General features: G+C 34.2%; 1 protein-coding gene across 1 annotated transcript in view; it reads right to left on the minus strand.

Moving 5' to 3' along the window:
• Positions 1-1,581: 1,581 nt before the first annotated feature.
• Positions 1,582-13,031, minus strand: part of TMEM170B (transmembrane protein 170B) — a 34,915-nt gene continuing 23,465 nt past the window's right edge. Inside the window, exon 3 of the mRNA XM_019742995.3 lies at positions 1,582-9,327. Within this exon, the coding sequence (XP_019598554.3) occupies positions 9,197-9,327 (131 nt within the window). The 3' untranslated portion in view covers positions 1,582-9,196. The remainder of the gene's footprint in view (positions 9,328-13,031) is intronic.

The raw sequence follows: 13,031 nt of genomic DNA on the forward strand, positions 1-13,031 counted from the left end.
TGACTAAGACCAGGGAGGGGAAAAATATAGAACCACTGCACCATCTAGTGATAACACTCTTGCATTGCAAGAAACCCATCTAATTTTTGAAAATCAGTCTGAACCTGAAGAATATTCATAAAGTTGGCTAAAAAAAAAAAAAAATCTGATGACGAGCAATGGAAAATTAAGAGCAGATATACAGGAACGGTGGAATGGGATAGATCCTTCCATTAAGATTCCATTAGAAGATGGAGGTGAACCCAAACTCTACTTCTCAAAGATCTGCCATAGGTCCTGTTTACTTTTCACTCTGTACCCTAAAACTTTAGATACTGTTTTATGAACTAACAAAGGTTCAACTTTAAAACACAGACAACAGAAATACCTATTCAGTTAAGTGTGAAGTAGCCTTCCTCCACAAGTCTGCCTAGGACTCATTCTCCATCATAAAGCTCAATGTAAGGCCTGAGCATCTTCTAGATTACCTTCCCCTCTGGTCTTATTCTACATAGGTGGCAATAAATATGAAATTCAGTGCTTTCTTTCAGTGCTCAGTAAATGTCAAAATACCCCAAGATAGCTTACCTATTACAGAAATATTACTTCAAGAGCCAAAGATAACAGAATCAAAATAGAAAATTTATTTTTAACCTCAAAATTTGTATTTTGTTAAAGAACTTTTTCAGATTCATGGTCAGGAAGGAAACATATTTAATAATTTTATAATTCTATGGTTGAAAGTTACCTAGAAAAAAATATATTTCAATTTAGTAATAACATGAAATGTCAGGGTATGTGAAAAATTGTTTACCTCCATATTGCCTGCCCAACTTTTAAAATTAAGCTAATAAATTTTTATTCCGACGGGGCTGTAACATTTACATTGACTGGTTCTGTCAGACCCAATCTTAGTTCTCAGGAAGGAAAATACTTAAGCCTAGTTGGGTACTTGGTACCATCCCTTAGAAATCTCTAACAATTCAAAATATGCATAAATTTGACAATACCAATCCTCAGTTGGTAATTTTTCAAATCCCCATAATGCCAACCTATCTTCAATAATGAGATCTTATCTCACTCCAGGTAAGTGCTCCCAGAACACGCTGAAGAAACCAACATAGCATAGTGGGGAAAACACAGGTAGTAAGAAAGAAAACCCCAGCTCGAGTCAGCATTACTAGCTATGTGACCTTGAGAAGTTTCTCACCTTCTCTGAATCTCAAATTCTTCATCTGTAAAGTGGGGATAAAAAACTTAACTTGAAGGATTACCATAAGTGTTAAGGAATACATAGGAAGTGTCTAACAGATGATAAGCACTCAATAAGTAGTAGTCATTTATTATTAAAAGCAATAGTATACTTTTTCTTAAAATAGTAACTCTTAGAAGTGGATGCTTATGTGGCCGAGGACTGGCCTTAGATAAAACTATAAACTGAACCACGTTTGTCTTTTCAATTTCATGCTTACTTCTTCAGCACTACCTCCAAAACCCGTATGAAAAACTTGCCCAGAATAACTGATAAAAGGGTCAGAGAAAATATTTGAGTATATAGTGAATGCGTTGAAAAGACATGTCATGAAAAATGAAACCACCATAAAGCTTTTAAAGACAGGTTTATTTAAATATAAGTGCATGAAATTGAATACAGAAACTTTATTAAAATACTGTATATTACAAATTTTTAATCGAATAAATTGTGTAATGACATTTAAGTGCTGGATTCACTTTTAACAGTTGTTTTGTGTGTATCAGTAAAGAGTTCACCCTGTATGTTACAAAGAGGAGAGACACATATGGGCCTGAGAAATGGTCCTGTGATTAGACAGTGGATAATATGAATTGTGCATCTTTTTAAAAAGCAATGAACTGGACCTAGATCTCATCTTGGCAGACCAACTTTCTATAATCAAAAATAACTTTCATATGTTTATTGCTGCCCTGTGAAAAAAATGAGCGGTAAAAATAATTTAAAACAAGGATCAGTATCCCTAAGATTAACCTGATGCTTACCACAATTAAAATAATTAAAATCCACTGCAAAATTTGTGTTCTCCAGGAAATTATGCTATATATACAATGAGATTTGTACATGAATTGGGAAATTAAAAAATTGCTTATATAAAATTAAAAATCAATAGTATACAATATTTACAGCTTGTTAGGTATTATACATAAACATAGATTTTTAAAATAATCCTCCAAAATTAACTGTAATATGTAAACATGCAGTATACATACTCATACAGTGTAGTTTATAGTCTGAACAGAAGGGGGAAATTGTATTCACATAACACAGGGTACTTCATCAGATATGCCTCTGTTTTTGTGCGTTATCCCTCCAACGTTTAGTCTTCCTGTCTTTAAGCTTCACAGTACATTAAGTATTTCGATAGTAAAAATAAATCCCTGATGGTAAACACATTTCTAAAGGTTACATAAAGTGTCTGCCCTTGTACTACAATATAAAACCAACACTGTTCACACTAGAATCTCTAGTTTACAACAAAATTAAAAATTAAAAGCACACATTTAATTGTCCTGACTATATTTTTCCCCATTTCAAACATACTTGAAAGAAAAGAGACAAATGCCATGCCATGAAAATGTAATGAAAGTAGTTGTCATCTGTCATCGTGAATGGCAAAATAACTGATTTTTATTAAACCATAACGAGTTCATTCTGACACCGTTCCTAAGTTTTGAATCCCCAATAACAGGTGTACCGATCCTGAATCTCACTAAATTCACTTTGCAAAAAAATTATCTTAACTTTCAGGTACCAAGACATCATTTAGCTTTTAACACGTTGCGTACGGCGGGGTTTAAATCCCTCGTGAAGATTCTCGTGATCCGTACGCAACGTGTTAACAACTGTACTGTGGTTTACTAAATGATTCATCAGTGATCTGAAAGTTAACACAATTTGAAAGTGAGTCTTTTAATATCTATCAGTAAACTATGTTTTTGCTATTTAAATAAATACATTTTAATTGGTTAATTTCAAGATAAAGTTGATGCTCTCATCCCAGAATGACTAGAGTCAGGGGTTAGTACTTTATGGGAAAATCATATGAATTTTACCAAGTTATATGACTGAAATGAAAAATACTGTGGAATTTCATGTTGTTCATGTAAATAAATGTGTAGAGCTCGTGTGAGTGTTTGTGTGGGTGTGGGGGGAAAGGGCAAGAATTTTAAAAATTCCTCCATCGTCAGTACATTCAATATCACAAGTTTTAAGAAAGTGTCAACAATTAGACTATCAACTCATCCAGTATTGAAAGTAAATTATTTTTATCACTATTCAAACAAGTGTAGTAGCTCTTTTGCTTTCTATGGAGAAAACTTTTTAAATGTTTTTTCCCAAAGATTCTTAGTGATGATGTGCAAATACTTTAAAAACAAAGGAAACTTTTCATGATCAGTAGTACTATCAAGTTTACATTCATTTATACAGGGCTCTAAAAAAAATGATGCTTTTTAGAAATTACCAATACATAACATACTTAGGAGAAAAGTAACATACTGTTATGGTAATTATGCATTATACTTCCTCTTTCTGTGTATTTATATTACACTGCTTTCCAGTTTCAGTTACATATTTAAATGCATTCCCCAAAAGGGGGCAGTCATGTTACCACTGAGGGAAGATACATATGGGTGCAGTATCGATCTAAAAAAATCTGTAAGAGGTTCATGCTCTCGACTTGCCTATAGTATTTATTTTTCAATAAGATTATAGCTGCATAACCAGAAGGTGTTCAGAACATTCTCTTCTAACCCAGGACTCCTAATTCTATCAACAACAAATTGTACATAAGTTTAAACTATAATATATGACATTTGTATGGAAGGGGGAGGGAGATTTATAAGAAAATGCTAAATTAGTTCTCAAAATCAAAAAAAGGTTATTACAAATAACTTCAACCTATGTGCAATGAAGATAAAGAATATGAAAACGAGTCCCCTAAACTCGGGACAAGATGGTTACAGTTCACAGCTCAGTTCACTCAGAATTTGGGTGTTTCCATTAATTAAATAAAGTATTAACTGGTACATCTGCACATTTACTGAAAATACTTTACATATTAAACACTACTTCCTCCAAACAAATTCACAGACACATTTTTAGATAATTTACTCAGCAACCTCCTCAAAAACATTGTATTGCCTGCAATGAACAGAGATCCCTAAGTTAGAAGGGCAAACCTACCACTACACACACACACACGTAATACGATTTCATAGCGCTTTGTGTTAAGTCAAGTCTCACATATAAAGAAACACAGAATTGTGTAAACATGCAGTACACATATTCATACAGTGTATAGTCTTAACAGAAGGAGGGGGTGTTCACATAGTGCGGGGGTACTTCTTCAATACACCTTTGTTTTTGTTACCCTTCCAATGTTTCCTCATGTCTTTAAACCTTTCTCTGCTACATGTTTAAAAATTGTTATCATTTTTAATGAAATAATGTCCTTTTAATCCTGGAGAGTCTCACCCTCAGATGTTATAAAAGTGACAGAGAGTTAAGGGAAATTATGAGGTCATTTGATTACTAGTCAGTTTTAACCACTGAGATTCTCACCCCGATTATTAAAAGACACAGCAATTTACCCAGTTACCCACGTGCTGCCAAACTTCTCTGCAACCCAGGTCTACTAGAATTTCTTCAGTAACTTTCCACATTCTTCACATCTTAAAAACAAATAACAACTCTTTGAAGAGATTCTGATTAAGATGTTCTGAGAGAAAAATTTGTAATAGCCAAAGGAAGTGATTTGAGAGTATTTCAGAAAGTACTCAGCATCTTAATTCTTGAATTATAAAATGGACATAAATGTAAAATAACTGTATTTCTTTTTAAGTTGAAAACAACCAACCAACCAACTAACCCTTACAGCTGAAGCACCTTGGTCCAAGGAAGAAAGATTTGGTAGAACCTGCAGCCCAGTCTATCTCCCTACAGAATTTGCACGACACTGTGAAGCCAACCTCGGAGGGCAGAAGAGAGGTGAACATATGGAGGAGACACTTCTCTAACCCTTTAACAAGGATAATAAATTGCCCGTAGTAGAGATTCAGTGGATGGCAGTTGAACGAATCCAAGGGAAGTGGCAGGATATGGCAAAGGAGTAAATGCTAACTACCTCTACCGTTTTCCTATTTTAACGAGCAGTAAACACAACCTGTAATTTAATCCCGCTTGCTCTGCCATTTCCACTACCACCAACTCCCCAAAGTGCTCTTAGATAAATATCAGCTGATTTTAAAAATAAAGAGGTGGAAAGGAGGTAAAGGAAGCAAGAGTATACGGGAAATATTTCAGTTTTTCCTTCTTAAAGTACATGTAAGAAAAATGTGGAAATGGAAGAAAAGTGATGAATTTTACAAAACAACATATTCAATTGGTATTCCAAAATGTAATTTAAAATAATTCTAATGACTGACTATTGATCATTTACTGTCAAACATATACTGCTTTGCCATTCATAAACAAAAAGTCAACAAGTGACAGGGCCTGGATTCAAATTTATGTCACTGGCTTAGATTCTAGCATTCCCTTGACTATGTTTCAGTTACTGAAACTCCATTTGGTGGATAAACGGGGGAAATCAGAATTTGGAAGGAAAAAAAAAACCACACAAAAACAGGACTTGATCTTTCAACAGGAATCAGGAAACAAAATGTTGTCCCAATCTTTTTAGGATTTGAAATCATCTTGCTAGCTCTTGATGGACTAAGAGGAATCCTGGGCAGGAATCCTGTTAGTTATCCGCAATTCCTGTAGAAAATACTTGGTACAGGGCTTTATACATAGTAGATCCACCAAAAATGTTTTAAAAAATTGAATTAGCTGGTGTGCAAGTGTCAGCTTGGGCATGTTAACATGTCAGTCCCACTCTCCTCCTCTTAATTAAAATTCTCCAAAGACCTTTTCCAACAACGTTCTTTGATTTTTGAATTACCCCATTCCTTACATCACAAATACATGACATACAGGGAAGCTCACTTTTTTATTTCTCACTTAAAGTACAAACAAAACCCTTATTCTTTTTAGGGCAGTGGAAACGTATGCAGCAAATACTAAGACAGTACATTGGGTAATAAACGATAACACTGTTTGGTAAACATTAAGATCTAAAGGAAGAATAATTAAGCTGCAAGCACTGAATATACGGTAGCCACTCTTTAGCCCTTTCCTTATTCTAGGCAACCAGTAAAATCGTTCCATGGCACAGATTACTTGCACATCCTTCACTTAAAGGTTTTAAGCATCATTATAGCTTAGATGAGGCCCCCTGACTAAACTCTGATCTATGTACGGACTTTTCTAAGCAGTACGTTAAATAATTAGTTTGGGCATATACGAGTCTCTTCTTTGGGGAACTGATTTCACTGTCAGCAATATATTACCAAACATTTTTTTAAATAAAGAAATGTAAACTGCAGAGGAGTTCCCTGCCCTTCTGCATTTATCACACAGAAATTTTACAGCTAAATCACATACACATTTTAAGAAGTTGTAACACAAATACATCAATAAGGGCTTTTGTCACATCACAAACAAGGGTCTCCAGCACTACTGAGCCAAGAAAAATCTCCCCAAATTAAAAAAAAATCTCAAATATCCTTAAACTTATTTAAAATATCATTGAACTGAACAAATTCTCGACTAGAACGTGTTCACTGAACAAAAGCTTTCTAATTAGACTATATTCATCTATAGCAGCTTTATATATATGTATATAATGATATATATGTATGTAGATATATATATATCATTAAACAGTTCTTGTCTCTATAGGAAAACCACTAACTTTTAAAAAAATCTCAGCATAGAAATAGCTATTAAGACAATTTCATCAATTCACACTATTTAACTGTATTTCAAAACATCAAAAGAGTGACAGTTACACAAAATCCCAATGGAAATAATTGAAAACAGCAAAGAAATAAAAAATTCCCCCCAAAGTACACACACATACACACACGCCCACAAATTCACAACGTAAAGCAACTTTATAATGAGATTAGGACACTCTACAAATTATTAACCATCCAATTGTACTTCCATTCTAGAGTAAAAACAGAAGTTTAAATCTCTTTGGTCCACACATTCATACACTTAATGTATCCAAGTTATTTTCTGGTTAATTTTGGATTCTGAATCAGGTGCTCCAGAATACCTTACCATGATAAGTTTCTTAAATCATAACATAACCGTATGTTAAAATATTCATTTTGTACATCTTCAACATGTTTTTCTTAATTCCTCTCAAAGACTATGAATACTTTTAATTAGTGACAGAATAGACAAAGAAAGAACACAATTCAAGTCTATCAGAAAAAGAGAAATCAAACCGACTTGGAAAATGTATGCCTAAATTTAATTTGGGAAAACATCAAGAATATAAAGAACACACAAAAATAATTTCAGGGTTATACATAATTTAAAAAATCATTGTTTTTTACTTCAACGATCTCTAAGAATGTACAGCCGCTAATTGTTTTTCCTCAAAACAAATTTCCAAGCCACATCATTAGAAAACCCCCCAAACTGGCTTTTCCGTGGTAAAAGTAACCCCCCTCAAATCTTCACTATTGAGCTGTTGATATATTCTGCATTTTGGTGAAGGAAAAGTGGCATGGGTAACCAAGGTCTTAAGTTTAAAGGGGACCTAATAAAAACATACTTTTTACCAAACAGGTTATAAAACAGCGAGGCTAGAGTGTGCGGATTACTTCTCTGGATTGAACTTAATTTCATATTCTCTGTAGTGGCTCTTCCTTTGAGTTAGTACATTTATAATTGTACCTGGTACAAAAAAAAAAAATCTCAGTAGGAGGTAAGTTCAACCAAGTTCTGTTTGCCTTAATTGCTATACTCTTAAAAACAAGTATATATTGCCCAAACCCCTTAAAATGTTTTATACTAAGGACTTTTTCATTTCTAATAAATGTCATCACACATTCTATTAAACTCAAATAACAGCATAAATGAAAAACTGGAAAACTAAGATGAATCACTCAAATATATGTTCAGTACTGTTCGGATACGCTGAGACGAATTGCCAAATTTTAAAATTTACTAGATTCCCCAATTTTTACTTAGTGAACTTATGTTACCACATATCCAAAGAGTTTATTACTCTTCCTATATAACTTACTACTTATCTATAAATGAGGCTTTTTGTTTTCACAGCCTAATTTAGGCCACTCTTTAAATATAGTTAATACTCCAGAATGAAAGATTGTTTACATTTTGTCAAAAATCAAGACATATGCAACAAGTAACATAATCCCACTGAGATACTAGTTATAAAGATGTTTTCTCCATTGCATACATGGCAAAAACTTTTAGAAAGGTCAAAGAATGCAACATGCATTTCAGACTTCTAACAAAATTTTAAGAAAATTTTTATTTTCAAATTATATTTTTATGCACACAAACTACAATCAGTGTGTGTGATCCGTAAAGTTTTTGAATTCATCTCAACAGAACATTTACGTATGAGGGAGACTATTAGAAGAGCGTTATTTAAATGACTGAAAAGGATGCACCCTACCGATCTACTTTGAGTCTTTAAGAGTTTAGCTAGTTTTCCATTAAGTATTATTTTCCACATAAATTAAATAACAATAGTGCCTAAGCATGTTAAAGCCCTAATCCCAGAAACGTTCAACATTAAAAATCAAATAATTTATCTCCTATTAAATGATTCCATACTCAGCACTCATACAGGGTTTAGCATTAGAAAACAAAAATCTCACTGTTACCTGAATTCATGTCAAACATGTTCACAGCACTCATCTACACTTGCAAATTGTCACATGATCAATTTATAAAAAAAGAAGAGAGTTTGGCACATATATCAATTCCTCGAAATGTCCCTGTAACTCAACACTGTTAAAAATGATGATTTAACACCAATGTTAACCTGATTTGGCAGCTAAACAAGGTGCTTTTTCTTGCAGCTTCTCAGTGTCATTGGCCTTGCCTGGGACGGAGGCACGTGAGGTGCAGTGCGGTAGTGCAATCACTTGAACACCAGAGGGCAATCTTTCCACGCAGCTCAAGGCCTTAACTTCTGCCCTGCTCCTTCCAAAATCTTGTACAGTATCCTTCCCACCTGTTAACAATGCCATTTTCAGAGAATCTGTACATCTGTTTCCTTACGTGAAGTAAGACATTCCCACAGAAACCTCAAAGTGTGGCGAGGATCCTTGAAAAGGAGATGATTAATGTCAGAACAGTCTGCCCAACGCCCCACACCAGCGCTTCCAAAGGAGCCATGTTCTTCCCTGCTACTCTGTAAATGCCCGCTACAGCCGCACCTGAATGACAAACGAGTGGGAGAAACAAAGTAACACGTTAGTTCATTTTATAATACCTTCATGGTTGCAACTTAGGATCTCTTTTCATTTTATCAAAACAGAGTAAGGCAGGGCCCACCCTGTGGCTCAGGCGGTTAGAGCTCTGTGCTCCTAACTCCGAAGGTTGCCGGTTCGATTCCCACATGGGCCAGTGGGCTCTCAACCACAAGGTTGCCAGTTCAATTCCTTGAGTCCCGCAAGGGATGGTGGGTTCTGCCCCCTGCAACTAAGATTGAACACGGCACCTTGACCTGAGCTGCCACTGAGCTCCCGAATGGCTCAGTTGGTTGGAGTGTGTCCTCTCAACCACAAGGTTGCCGGTTCGACTCCTGCAAGGGATGGTGGGCTGTGCCCCCTGCAACTAGCAACGGCAACTGGACCTGGAGCTGAGCTGCGCCCTCCACAACTAAGACTGAAAGAACAACAACTTGAAGATGAACAGAACCCTCCACAGCTAAGATTGAAAGGACAACAACTTGACTTGGAGAAAAAGTCCTGAAAGTGCACACTGTTCCCCAATAAAGTCCTGTTCCCCTTCCCCAATAAAATCTTTAAAAAAAACAAAAAAAACAAAAAAAAAACAGAGTAAGGCATTGTTCAGTCTCATAAATTTTCTATGAAAGAGTTTCTATGTGATTGGTAAAAGTTATACTTTGCCATACCACTTAATTGAAAAAAAGGTTTTTATTCAACCAGAAAATGTATGTTTATAGTAGGGCTGCTTACTTGACTCCAAATATGTGCATAAAAAACGAATAATTCATTAGTGTACATAATCTCTCACCTGAGCACTGAATTGGCAAGAACTCGTTACCATTTTTATAAAACATACACCAGAATATATTGATAATTATAAATGAGAATACAAAACTACACAATTTAATGTAACTTCTAAATGATTCAAGGACATTTTAATATTAAAGGAGCTTTTTAAATTTCTTTCAGTAAATTAATTCTTAAATGTCATGTAAGATATCGAGAATATTTGATAAATTCATTTCACAATCTACCATATAAAATATAGTTTAAGCTTTTTAATAAAGCATACAATTGTAAGGTTATTTGGAGATTACTATTATGATATTTAATAAAAATGGAAGATGAACTTGACGTCTGTTTTAGGAAAAGTTTTTTAGATAATGTGCACTTTTGAGAACGAGAGAATCTCAGAGTCACGAGGGGCCTCAGAGCCCTTCTGATTCAACAGTTCACCGTATTAATATAGTACCTACAATGACGTGGTCCCTACGTGGCTGATTTTAAAAGCACATTTGGAAATCATAAAGGAAGCAGCATTTAAATTATAGTAGTCCATCTCACAGATTGAGATGGCTTTAAAACTATTTTTCTAGAAGAAAAACTGTGTACATATCCTAGAATGGTCAAATATATAGAAATAATAGGAACAAAATTATTCAAAGACACTCAACTGACAATTAATTGAGATAGAAATCTATTCATAAAAATTAGCTAATGTAGTTCACTTAAAACCTCCCAAATAAAAATTACTGTATTCCTCCATAAGAGCTGTAAATGAAAAAAAGCAAATTATTACTCTAAGCTGAGGACCTTCATATGCATATTTTAAGGAGGAAATTAAAATGTATAGTGTATTTACTGTATATCATCTATCTTGACAGGAACTTTACAAAAATTATCTTATTTAAATATCATACCACTCCTGAGTAATATTACCTAATTTAAAGATGTAAAAAGGAAGTTCAGAGAGGTTCAATTACTAGCCCAAGGAAACACAGTAGAAGCTGGAATTTCAATCCAGGTTTATCTGGCCATAAATCCCCCAATCATTCCATCATTTCACAATTACAGTAAGTGAAATATAGTACAAGGAAGTCAGAAAATAATAAAGTAACTGATAATTATCTCAATAATAAATAAAACTCCTAGTAGTACCAAAATTTACTTAAGTAATAAGTCTCAGTTGTATAATTGCTCATATTGAATTTTAGAACTGAATGGCATTTAAAAAAATTTTTAAAGATCCTATGCCTTCATTGACAGATATTATGTTAAAATAAACCTGAAAAAATACTATTTTTATTCGGATTTACCCTGAATTTCCATGAGTATCTTCAATTTTTAAAACCACAATTTGGTCTCTATCTCTCCAGTCCTAAGTTTCCAAAAATGATCCATCCAAGAAGTAGAAAATCTAAGCAATTACTAGCTCAGGCTGCCTGGGAAACAACAAACAAATCTGTCAATTCAAACATCTCATGCTTAAACAAGGTTAAGAGCATGGGTTCTGAGCTAGACTTGTGGATTAAAATCCAAGCTCCACTATGGACCCAGGGAATCAGTGTTGGGACATCTCCCATATGGGTTTAGAATTTAGTTGGAGGCCAGGAGCCATGGAAAAGCACCCTATGATATGTGAGAAGGAAGTAAGAGAAGAGTTTCAGAAATAGAATGAGTACTGAAAACATTTCTACTTCACTGTCATCTTCTTTTCCAAATAAGCTGACTCCTTTACTTATTATGCAGCTGTTCTGGTGAGGATAAAATGGATTTCACCGTGGAAGGCCCTGTCGTTTGAGGAAAAAATAAACAAAACTACTAAATATTCCCCTTTTCTTTATAACAATCTTTCAAGGAACAGAGGGCAAGAAATTCAAGTGTAGTCTATAATGATGAGGGGAGAAAAATGAATTTAAAAAAAGAAGAAAATCCAGGATAAACTCCAGTTTCCACAATCAAAGGAGACATTTTAATAGTGTTACACAGAAAATAAAGTCATTGCCAATTTCCTCCCAGTGGATAATCAGTTAGGAACCAATTTGTAAATTATAACTTCCCTCCCAAAGAAGGAGATTTATAAAAGTTCCCATTGCATTGTATCATTTCACAGCCCAGAAGCACTAGTCAGAAAACCCTGTTCCAGTGAAACTCTTATTCTAAAAGGTCTGAAAGAAAATAATTTTGTGAGCCTCTTAAATGATTTTGGAAATGATTTTGGAAATTAAATATTGAGCAGATGTGAAAGAGTATTTATAAAATTATATGTAGACTATAAAAATAACAAATTCCCAAGTACCCATCATCCAACTGAAGAAAGTAACATTACTATTTCTTTTGAAATTCCCACGGACCCTCCTCAGTTGTGTCCCATTACCTCCCTGGTTTTTATCATTCCTTTATTTTTCTTCAGCTTTACCATCGGCGTATGTTAATAAGGATATACATTACTTAGTTTTTTAATAAAGGAATTTTATATACATTGACACTGTAAGTATTCTACAATTTTTGGCTCAATATTGATGTTTGAAGTTATCCATGTTGTATATGTAGCTAAAATGCACACATTTTCATTGTTGTATAGGATTCCAAGTATAAACAGATCACAACTTATTTATTCATTCTACTGCTGACGACATCGGTTCCAATCCATCACACTGGCATACACTGCTTCTGTGAACACGCTTATACATGACACCTGGCACACACATGCAGTCAAGAGTTTCTCTACAATACATACGAGTAGGTAAAAGTAGAATTGCTCAATCCCTATATTTCCGGCATTTCCAACTTTACTAGAAAATGCCAAATTGTTTTCCAAAGTAGTTGTACTAATTTATACTCGTTACTATTCCAGATCCTCAGTTATCTTTGTTGTTTAAAATTTTTGAAATCTGGTAAGTGAAACA

Source organism: Rhinolophus sinicus, chromosome 14, assembly GCF_057876585.1.
Source record: "Rhinolophus sinicus isolate RSI-liver-muscle chromosome 14, RSI-T2T, whole genome shotgun sequence".
Taxonomy (NCBI): Eukaryota; Metazoa; Chordata; class Mammalia; order Chiroptera; family Rhinolophidae; genus Rhinolophus; species Rhinolophus sinicus.